Source organism: Prunus avium, chromosome 8, assembly GCF_965620075.1.
Source record: "Prunus avium chromosome 8, drPruAviu1.hap1.1, whole genome shotgun sequence".
In the NCBI taxonomy this organism is placed as follows: domain Eukaryota; kingdom Viridiplantae; phylum Streptophyta; class Magnoliopsida; order Rosales; family Rosaceae; genus Prunus; species Prunus avium.
Window position 1 is genome coordinate 24,432,508 of NC_142291.1, and position 11,571 is coordinate 24,444,078.

The window sequence follows — 11,571 nt, forward strand, 5'->3', positions numbered from 1 at the left end:
AAGCCTACATAGTCAAAAGGTGATTAGTAATCATTAGGTAGAAACATCATTGTGTCTCTTTTTTCACTCACAGGTGAATTACCATACCTATAAATAGGCTTGTTCGATCATTTGTAAAATACACCAACTAAGAGAAGAAGAAAGTAAGGAGAGTGATAAATCTAAGTGTTAGTGAGTGAGTTTCTATCTGAGAGGAAATTCAGTCAATGTAAACACCACAAGATCAGATATAATTCCACTCCCAATATTCCGTGGTATTTCCCATACTCCGATTATATTATTTTATAACAGTAGGTTTGTTTTTAATTTTTAAAATTTTTGGGCTGGGCCTAATAACACATGTAGGTATTTATTTTTGAAAATTTTTGAGCTGGGCAAGCACCCAGCCTGCCCTGTGCACAGCCCCGCCACTCGCAGCTCAAAGCATACAAGCAGTGCTGCTAGGGTTTCTCAGTTAGGCTACCATGGCGATAGATAGCGGAACCAAGGAGCAGTCGCACAAGGAACATCGGTCCAGGCAGTCGGGGGCCAAGGCCGACAAGAAGAAGCGTGACACTTCCCAAAATGGGAAGAAGCAAAACCCTAAAGCATTTGCTTTTAGCTCAACTGTGAAAGCCAAGCGTCTTCAATCTCGCTCCGTCGAGAAAGAGCAGCGCAGGCTTCATGTCCCAACCATTGATCGTTCCTATGGCGAACAACCTCCATATGTTGTTCTGGTGCATGGACCTCCCAAGGTATATATAGTATATCTAATCAGTGCAATAGCCTACCTGCATCTCACTCAAACTGCTGTTAATTTGTTTGAACTAATATATTTTTTGTTCAATTCCTTATTGTTGATTTCTAGGTTGGCAAGTCTTTGTTAATTAAGTCGCTTGTAAAGCATTATACCAAGCATAATTTACCGGAGGTTCGAGGCCCGATTACCATTGTTTCAGGTGCCAGGCTTCATGTTTTTTTCTTCTGATATTGCAATAATTTGATTTAACTTAATATCAGATTGAGTACTGTTCATTAAATGCTTGATTGATTGCTTGTGTTAGGGAAGCAAAGGCGGGTACAGTTTGTGGAGTGCCCAAATGATATCAATGGTATGATTGATGCTGCAAAGTTTGCTGATTTAGCATTACTTCTCATAGACGGAAGCTACGGTTTTGAAATGGTGAGACTTGAGACAATTAATTTTGTTATTTTTTCTTCTACTGTTTCCATTTGGATGGCTTAAACTTCAATGGAAATCCTGACGCTAACAAAATATTGTACCCTCTTGTTTGTTAAAAATGTCTATGAATTTAACTCCTGTCATAAATATCAAACAAACACACATGCTCGTGTGCAGGCACAACACCCACACTCATAGATTTCATTATTATGTATCGGGAGATGACTCTGCTTGAATATTTATTTGGTGGATGTTCTGGATTTCTTGATACATTCTTTATTGGTCTGATCCCATTTTTCATCAATATGATGTCAAGACATTTATATTATAATATTGTATTGCCTTAATTTCCTTTTACAGGAGACATTTGAATTCCTGAATATTTTGCAAGTTCATGGGTTCCCAAAGGTTATGGGAGTTCTCACTCACCTTGATAAGTTTAAAGATGTAAAGAAATTGAAGAAAACAAAGCAACACCTCAAACATCGTTTCTGGACTGAAATATACGATGGAGCTAAATTGTTTTATTTATCTGGTCTCATTCATGGAAAGTAAGTAGCCACTTTCTGCACTGGATGATGCAGTCACTTGTGAAGGTTGACAACTATTATGAGTTGAATTTTTATTTTATTAATTATATTCCCCCTGGTTTAATGAACAGGTATGTCAAACGTGAAATTCACAATCTGGCACGTTTCATATCTGTTATGAAGTTCCATCCTTTATCTTGGCGAACTGCTCATCCTTATGTTTTAGTAGATCGTTTTGAAGATGTGACTCCTCCTGAAAAAGTGCGTTTGAATAATAAATGTGATAGAAATGTCACACTGTATGGTTATTTGCGGGGCTGTAACATGAAAAAAGGAACAAAGGTACGTGTTTGACTTATAAAGTTCTTGTCTTATTGCCTTTAGAAATCTATGTATTACGAATGAATTTAATTGGAAGAAAAGACCATAACTCAGGTCTATGTACGGAGAGTTCCCTTTAATGCTCCCCATGAATTCCAAATGCAGGGATGAAGCCAGAAAATTCTTTTAGTGGGCAACTCCAAACAATAAAATTAGATTAAAAAAACGTTCGACAAAAGAGTTAAAAACTTAAGGGTATTGATTCATAGTAATTTTCATGCAGTACACGTACAGTTGTCCCCAATATATATGTTTTCTTGTTATCAAAGCATCCTAAGAAAATTTTTAGTTGATTATATTTCGGAGACCATATAAATAAATAAACAAGTTTGAATAAAAAAATGTGAAATTGTGACATCAATAACGGGTTAATTATATATAATTGTAATAGCAAATTAAAGATGTAAAGAACAATCCATGAAGGATGAAAAAAGGAAACCATTTTAGAGTGTGAGCATCCAACCTAGAACCAATTGGCAATGGGTCTAGAGGTCCAAAATAATTTAAACTATTAAGGCAATGCTTACATTTCCAGTGGGATAATACTCTCAGCATGTGGAAAGAGAGGAAAGCTTTGACATCCTTCTAACAAATTAGGCTTTGTCGTGACTTTTAGAAGCTGATCTTTAAGTGAAAAGCTCCTTCAAATTTAGCAGTTAAGATGACTCACATTTTCGGGTTGGTAACTTGGTGCCGCTTCTGTAATAGTCCCCTCTCCACTAAAATAAAGAAGAAAGAATACATTGGATTATATGAGTATTTGTATAATTCGGGGTTGATTGCTGGGGAAGGCAGCAAACTCTGAAAATATGATTCATAGATGCATTATCGTGCTGTTTATTTTTTAATGATATATTGTTGTCTGATGTACATTGTGTATCAGATTCATATTGCAGGTGTTGGGGATTACAGTTTAGCTGGTATGACAGGCTTAGCTGATCCTTGCCCTTTACCCTCAGCTGCCAAAAAGAAGGGACTGCGCGATAAGGAAAAACTGTTTTATGCACCCATGTCTGGACTTGGGGATCTCCTGTATGATAAAGATGCTGTCTACATAAACATAAATGACCACTTTGTCCAGTTTTCCAACGCTGATGAAAAGGGCGAAGCAACAAATGAAGGTCCAATTTTTTATTATTTATTTTTAATTTTATAATTTTAAAAATTTGTTTTCTTATTCATATTTGTATGTGTGGGTGAGCATTTGAAATGATACATTCATTTAGTTTGATTCTGTGTTGTTTATCTGTTACAAAAATTTATTTTTTTGAAGCAGATCAATCTCTTAGACATCTTTGAGTTTTCCTTACATAGGAAAAGTTTCTATTTCTCTTTTTGCAACTGCCACCAAATTCATCACTCGATACTCATGTTCCCGTGTAACAGGAAAGCACCAAGATGTGGGTGTGGCTTTGGTAAAATCTCTTCAGAACACAAAATATTCGGTTGATGAAAAGTTAGAGGAGAGCTTCATTAATCTATTTAGTCGGAAGCCTAATTTATTGTCAAATGCTCAAAGTGATGGAAAAGATACCTATGAATCTAGAGAAGAGATCCGTATGATAGAGCCCTTAGAGGAATATCAGTCTGGGGAAGCAATCAAAGGTGATGGTTCTGCTGAAGAAAGCAATGCGGAGGATTCTGACAGTTCAGAATCAGAATCTTCAGATAAGAATGAAGCAGCTCATAAAGATGCATCGGATCAAGATGCTAATCTTAAAGATCACTTGAAGGAACATGTGGAGTTTCATGGAGGAAGGTCAAGGAGAAAAGTTATCTTTGGAAATGACCTTGATCATAACGATATGGAGGTGAACAGAGCTAAACTCATTATCTCTGTTGAATAGAACCATGATATGGAGAAAGAAAAAAAATTTGTTTGTGTTTGTGTGTGTGTGATGTTACAGGTAGATACTTGGAAGTTCACTTTTGGAGGCTTATGCACATTAAATAGCTTTGATGTTTTCGCTACTTTGGTGTTTGCATGTTCATGTTATTACTCACATGGCTTAATAGAGTTATAAGATAACTTCAGTGACTATTAAATATAAATAATCTAATGTGCTATTATATTTCATGTTTTTTCATGTCTGATCCTAGTGGGTTACTTGCTCATGATTCACTGATACTAAACACTACATTTTTGCTTTTGTGGACTGTACCATCATGTAGATTCTTGTTAAATGCATAATAGATGTTATAACTTTTACTACTTCTACTAGTTGTCATATCCTCTTCACCTTTCAGGTTATGAACAGTATAAGTAGTGGAAACCAGAAATGTGCATACATTGAGCGTCCATGATCTTCTTTAATTTTACTCAGGTTCTATGCATATTCTTCCATTATAGGATTCAGATTTAGAGGCTGAAGATGATGGCGATAACAACAATGATGATGATATTCAGGCATCTTCTGGTTCAAATTCAGAGGAAGATGTAGATGTTCATGAAACAGACGGTAAATTTACTCCCAATTTGCAAATTTGTTGTAGGTTGTAATATTCTTATTTTCTGAGCAAGAAGTACTCTGCTTTTTGTATTAGATGCAACCTTCTCTGGTGAACGGTCTGTGATGCCAAAACCCTATATTATATATGTTGATAAAAATTAAGTATGTATAAGAAAATGGTATTTAACTGTAAATGTTATCCATCAATTGCTTACATATTTTAATGTCTCAGTTTATAGATTTCCCAGTGACTTCCCATTATCTAATTTTATCTCCCCCTTTTTTTGTGGCCTCATACTAGATGAGATGGGGAACATTGCAAAGTGGAAAGAATCTTTGGTAGAAAGGACTTCCTCAAGACAAACTATTAACCTTATGCAACTTGTATATGGGAAATCTACATCGATGCCAACAACATCTATCAATGAACATGATAGTAGTGCAGATGATGAAAGTGATGGAGATGATTTTTTTAAGCCAAAAGGAGAAGTAAACAAGGTTTGTTTGGACACTACTTGTTTATATCTCGCCGCAAGAGGCGCATTCTTTTTAACGTCAGAGGGATTTATGTTCCTTTCCAATCTGAAATAAATTATTGGGGTAACCTTCGTAACTGAAATGAGCGCTGTCATATTATCATTTTTGTTTGTTTATTGCAGAAACATGGAGGAATAGAAGGTGGAAATTGGAATATCGAGGACTGTTCCAAATTCACAAATTATTCAAATCTCAAAGACTGGAAAGAGGAAAAGCTTAGAGAGGGTATTCGTGATCGTTTTGTTACTGGTGATTGGTCGAAAGCTTCTCAAAGAAATCAAGCCGCAGAGGCTAAAGTTGAAGATGATGATGCTGTCTATGGTGACTTTGAAGATTTAGAAACTGGTGAGAAGCATGATGGGAATCATACAGATGACGCAAGCAATGATGCAAACCACAAGGAAGATGATTTGGCCAAAGAGGAGCGGAGGCTGAAAAAGCTTGCTCTTCGTGCAAAGTTTGATGCTCAATATCCTTTTCACTCGAATATTTTATTTATATACTTTTTCAAAGAATTACATATTGCTCTTCCACCATAACCAAGGAAGAATTTGTTGATTGTTTTTTCTTTCGAGTTTGGAATTGGATGAAGCCAGGATATGATCTTCATTTAAGGTTCTTGGTTGTATATTGCATTTGTCCATATATGACGTTCTAATAGTAGTTCTGTGTGTGAACATTTTTATTTTAGGTTTGGTCATATGTGCTCTTTTGTATTTGTAGAGAAATTCTGAAATTACTTTTGTGCCCTTAATTTGATCTACATTTGATGGAGCTGAGTCATCTGAAGAGGAGCTTGAGAGTAAACATGAAGGCAAGTCTGGTCGAGATCAATCCAAAGAAAGTGGCTATTTTGACAAGGTAAACTTTCTCGCATATATTTAAGATTGTTTTGCACCATACAAGGTAGTGAGAGCTCATGCCTAGTTCTTCCAGCTGAAGGATGAGATTGAACTTCGGAAGCAAATGAATATAGCTGAACTCAATGACCTGGATGACGCCACCCGATTAGAGATAGAGGGTTTCCGGACAGGGACTTACCTCCGGTTGGAGGTTCATGATGTCCCTTATGAGATGGTTGAATATTTTGACCCCTGTCATCCTATTTTGGTTGGAGGAATTGGTCTTGGTGAAGAAAATGTTGGACACATGCAGGTTAGTGTACATTATAAATATTCAATATTTAATTTTTTTTGTTTTTTGTTTTATACTAGCCTGCCCGTTGCATGTGTAAGATAGCTCCCATATTTTATGATATTGATTAGTCAGTGGGTGGTTGTATTTTAGTCAGGCCATTATGTTGTTCATAGAGTGGTTTTAGTAACTTAGACACCAAATAAAGTTATTGGGTGAAATAGAGTGACACCCTGTCAGGTGTTCACTTTATATAATAGATAGATGGATAGCAATGATATGCTATTATGTTATTAACCACTGGTGTTGCTAGCATTTATGTCATGAATGTAAAATTGCATTAAATAGACTAGGGTATATATTTACAAATTTAATAGACTTCTTTGCCATTTGAAATTTACTTCAAGTTAGCACTAATGCTCTTATCAGCTGGCTGGCTCCATAGATTTGGCAATTTTGTTTTGTTACATTAATTTTCACATTAAAAGCAAATGACTAGTCATTTACTCCACAGGTCCCAATTAATATATTTACAATATGATAAAGCTTGAAGTGAATGAAGGCTGCTTCTCTGATAGATGCTCATGGTCCCTTATGGGCCCAATTTTCTCATATATTTGAAGAATTTTCATCTCATCAGATGTTGTGTTCTGTCTATTTCAGGCCAGGTTAAAGCGGCATAGGTGGCACAAGAAAGTACTTAAGACTAGTGATCCTATTATTGTTTCTATTGGGTGGAGGCGGTACCAAACAATACCTGTTTATGCTATTGAAGATCGCAATGGAAGACATCGCATGCTTAAGTACACTCCCGAACACATGCATTGCCTTGCAATGTTTTGGGGCCCTCTTGCCCCTCCTAATACTGGTGTGGTTGCTTTCCAGAATTTATCAAACAATCAGGTTTGACAAGTTTCCTTCTTTTCTTTTATTTTTTTTCTTCTTTCTTTATGTTTCTTACATCTCTTCAAAAAATTTAGGATTTGCAAAGGGAAAGCTTTGAATTTTTTCCATTTAAGATTTATCTAATGAGGACTAAGTTGAGGATTAAACTTTAGGATCACATATGAGGCCCACCTTTCAATGTGGTGCCATGATTTGAACCATGCATTTTATGGGTTCTCTTCCAAAAATATTCCCTACAAAAAATATCCAAATCAAAAGATTGTTTAGTTATTTAATTGTGTGATCTAATATACGGAAAAACACAATGTTTCTGATCATGCAATGATAAATGATATTCAAATAGATTAATGATTTATGATATGGCTGATTTTTTTTTCAGATATGAGATTGAAAAGGAACGGTTTGAAACATGGAATATTTCTGTAAATATTCAGAATTCTAATATCTTTGTTGTCTAACTTGTGTTAGATCTGACTAACTCAGATCAATAGATTCTTACTGTATATTGGGACATAATGGCATGAAAATGACGTGCCCTCTATTTTTTAAATTTTGTCATGAATAGGGCTGCATCGGGCTTTAGCTTCTGAAGGAAGAAAAATGAGAGCTTTACACAGCTCACTAGGAGCTTAAATTCATTTTTGTCAGTGGCGTTGAGCTCCTGATGCTTATTTAAGAATTAAACATTAGCACCTTTCTCCTATGTGCATATTTTGCTAATGTGTAAAGAATTATTTTTAAATATTTGACCTTTGTACATCTGAGGGCCATTAAATAGCATAAGCATCCTATGCGCATTACCCTTATTCATGTGCTTAGGAGAAGGATGCAAGGTCAGTCTTTAGGAAATATGGAGCCCTGTGCAAAAATAAAAAATGTGGCTCTTTTAAACCTCTGCACAAAAATACCACAATTTTTATTGTCATGTTTTGGTATCATACTTTAACAAAACAATGAACAAGATAATTTAATGTAAAGGCAAAGGGTTAAAAGGAATCAAAGTTCAACTTAAAATTGACACACACACACAAAATGACCCAAAAAATGGCTAGCACGCCACAATTGCTGAGCACCTTGGCTTTCTTCCTAGTTCCATGCCCCAGAAAATTTCTGTTTTGTATGTCTCTTTATAAGGAATTTAATCGAGTTTTCTGCTCTTCATTGAGCTACAGTACATTTAGGTACATGATTTATTTATTTATTTTTGTTTTGAAAGCGACAATCAGTAGAAAAAAGATACGAAAAGAAGTCAGGAAGGGACACACATAATTTATCCTTGGTGTTCTGCTTAAGTGATGGTTATGCTAGTTTCTCTCTTGTAACATACAATTTTTAGTTAACCAGCCTAGACTTTGAAGTTGGAATGCATTGGTGTGTACAAACTACTTACCAACATCAGGTGGCTTTGAAAGTTTAGTTTGGATTTGATCCTTGTGATAACAATGTGTTTCATGTAAGTAGATTTTGTGGAGACCACTTTGTAGATCGATAATGTGTTTCCTTTTATTGCTTAAATTCTATATTGTGTGTGTGTTTTATTTATTTATTTATTTATATTTTGCTTAGTGGGTCTACTAGGCCTTTGGTAAATTAGTATATTTTAAGTGCCTATCCCCCTCTCGTTCTGCCATCTCAAAGAAAAAAGACTAGTCATTTAAAAAAAGACCATGTGCTTGTTTATATGTCCCTTTTCGTTTAACTTTGTCAAATTTTATGCTTATACCTTGTTCTTTGTTCCTAAGCTAGTTTCTTTGGTCTGGCAGGCACAATTTAGGATCACAGCAACAGCAGTTGTGCTTGAGTTCAACCATGCATCACGAATAGTGAAGAAACTCAAACTAGTTGGTCACCCCTGCAAGATATTCAAGAACACTGCACTTGTAAAAGATATGTTCACCTCAGATCTTGAAATAGCTCGGTTTGAAGGAGCTGCTGTTCGAACTGTCAGTGGCATTCGGGGGCAGGTGAAAAAGGTATGCTTGTTTGATGTTGAAATTATATATATATATATATATATATATATATATATGCGTGTGATTTTTTTTCTGTCCATGTGGATTTTGGCAGTCGAATATTCATTCTGGCAATTAAACTCAAATATATAAAAGCATGAATTAGCTGTCTTCTAACTGGAATGATTTTCATTTCATCTTTACTCATGAACTGGTGTTGTTACTGCGTTTTGCATACTATAGGTAGCGGAAACCTTACAGATGCCTTCACTGTAATTAATGTTCTGAGCATGGATAGGCATATTTCCTCATATGAACCTTGATGCTAATTTAATTGAATTTTAATAATTGTAATATTGACAGGCTGCAAAAGAAGAAATTGGTAACCAGCCGAAAAAGATGGGTGGACAACCAAAAGAAGGGATTGCTAGGTGCACCTTTGAGGATAAAATTAAGATGAGTGACATTGTGTTTTTGCGTGCTTGGACCCAAGTTGAAGTTCCTCAATTTTACAACCCATTGACAACATCACTGCAACCTCGTGATAAGACCTGGCAAGGGATGAAAACTACTGCTGAATTGAGGAGAGAACATAATATTCCTATTCCTGTTAACAAAGATTCACTTTACAAGGTAATCTATGATGTGTGGACCTCAAAGTGAGGCTGCTTACTGCAGCAGTACATGGTTTTTCTCTCAATTCTGCCCATGGAGCACTGCTTGTTTTCTTTCTTTAGTGTTTCTTGTTTTTCAATGGTACTTAATTTTATTTTTTATTTCATTTGTTTGTGTCAACAGCCAATTGAAAGGAAGCTGAAGAAGTTCAACCCATTGGTGATTCCTAAGTCATTGCAGGCTGCTTTGCCATTTGCATCAAAGCCTAAGGATATACCCAGTAGAGGAAGGCCACTTCTTGAAAATAGAAGAGCTGTTGTCATGGAGCCTCATGAACGGAAAGTTCATGCTCTTGTTCAACATCTTCGATTAATTAGAAATGAGAAGGTATGCACCTTAAGACAAATATTCTGTTTGAACACTTGTGCCAAATGCATGATTCATAGTTAAATTTGTTGGAAAGCCAAATTGGGTATGTAACACCAATACACAGTCACAACTTAGAGGAGTTTGTTTGAATAACCGCACTATTACCCTTTCCTGGACTTGCTTTAATGCTAGTGTTAGTGTATATGAATTTTAATATTCTATTTTGCTGATTTTTTTTATCTTTCCGTTTGATGGCTTCTATATTGCTGTTTTTTAAGATGGCTCATCCTATATCATACTCTTCATTTCACCAGGCTTTTAATTTATTTCTATTTTTACTTTTTGTAGAGAAAACTTGTAGGCCTAGTGTAGAGCGCATGCATTATGTTGGCTTTATACTAGAGCGCATATATAGCTGAAAGTATATATCTTTATTTTTGTTTTGAAGACTCATTTGTGCAGTTCTGTAACATTTTCCGATGGAAATTTTCCTATTATTATGGAAGTATTTTAACTTCACTTTGGCTTTTGCAGATAAAGAAGCGCAAGCTTAAGGATGATAAAAAAAGGAAAGAAATTGAAGTGCAGAAAGCCAAAGAAGAGCAGTTGTCGAAAAAGCGTCAGAGGGAAGAACGGCGGGAGAGATATCGGGAGCAAGACAAACTGAAGAAGAAAATCAGGAGAAATGCAGAGGACTGATGGATGCACAAATTTTTGCGAACTGTTTATGTGGCTTGGGGAAACTGGGTCATTGTGCTTGCCGAAAAGAAAGATAAGCGGTAGAGATACTCTAGGATTTGATACTATCTCAGAAGCATGACCCTGATTACGGTTCCGACAGCTCCATTTGAGATAAATCGACGTGTGAGAATTGTCAATGTGCAATTTTGTAGTCATACCCTTCAACATGCATCATATGTTTGCTCTTGGCTTCCGAGTAGGTGTATTTCTGGGTACATTGGAGGGATGAGACCATGAACTTAAAATGTCATTTTATATCAGTGTTCTAATTGCTACATTTATAGAAAGTTTTAATGCAATTAAATACAAAATTTAACACATGCTAAGAATATTTAATGCTAAAATGAAATTAATTTGGGCCTATTCAATTAAGATTCTAATGGATTTTAAAGTATTAAGAACTCTAGATTTTATTTGACTTTCATAAACTCCGCGTATACTTTGATTGAATTTTGTAAGAATTTTGACGAAGTTTGTTGGAATCTTGTCATAAAGTTTGATAGGTTTTTAAATTTCTATAAATTCAAAATGATTATTAGTTAAAATGCCTCTGGAAACTTGGATCAAATCTCACTTTGCATCCTTAAACTGAAAGTGACCCATATCCCTTGATCGTGGTTTCACATTTCACTTTGCCCCATGTCATTAACTCCATTGCTAACCTAGTAAAAATTGCTGACATGGTAGGGGTAATTTCATCTTTCTGTCCCATATGGCATAAAAACATTATAAAAAACATTAAAAAATCTTTTAAATTATTAAATTTTAAAAATTAATTTTTTTAAAAAAAAAAG

The 11,571-nt window shown here is 35.3% G+C and overlaps 1 protein-coding gene across 1 annotated transcript; it reads left to right on the forward strand.

The window, feature by feature from the left end:
• Positions 1-363: 363 nt before the first annotated feature.
• LOC110774613 (uncharacterized) lies at positions 364-11,095 on the forward strand. Its single transcript, XM_021979173.2, has 17 exons — positions 364-734; positions 848-938; positions 1,044-1,162; positions 1,523-1,713; positions 1,824-2,034; positions 2,957-3,194; positions 3,460-3,884; positions 4,424-4,532; positions 4,825-5,021; positions 5,183-5,529; positions 5,825-5,921; positions 5,997-6,215; positions 6,858-7,097; positions 8,864-9,073; positions 9,416-9,685; positions 9,851-10,054; positions 10,571-11,095. The coding sequence occupies exons 1-17, from the start codon at positions 465-467 to the stop codon at positions 10,733-10,735; spliced, it is 3,603 nt and encodes a 1,200-aa protein (XP_021834865.2). The 5' UTR covers positions 364-464; the 3' UTR covers positions 10,736-11,095.
• Positions 11,096-11,571: the final 476 nt, after the last annotated feature.

Coding starts and splice junctions, on each gene's coding strand:
- LOC110774613 (XM_021979173.2), top strand. CDS start 465: ATGGCGATAGATAGCGGAACCAAGGAGCAGTCGCACAAGGAACATCGG. Junction 1,714..1,823: donor TCTGGTCTCATTCATGGAAA/GTAAGTAGCCAC, acceptor TTTAATGAACAG/GTATGTCAAACGTGAAATTC. Junction 10,055..10,570: donor GATTAATTAGAAATGAGAAG/GTATGCACCTTA, acceptor TGGCTTTTGCAG/ATAAAGAAGCGCAAGCTTAA.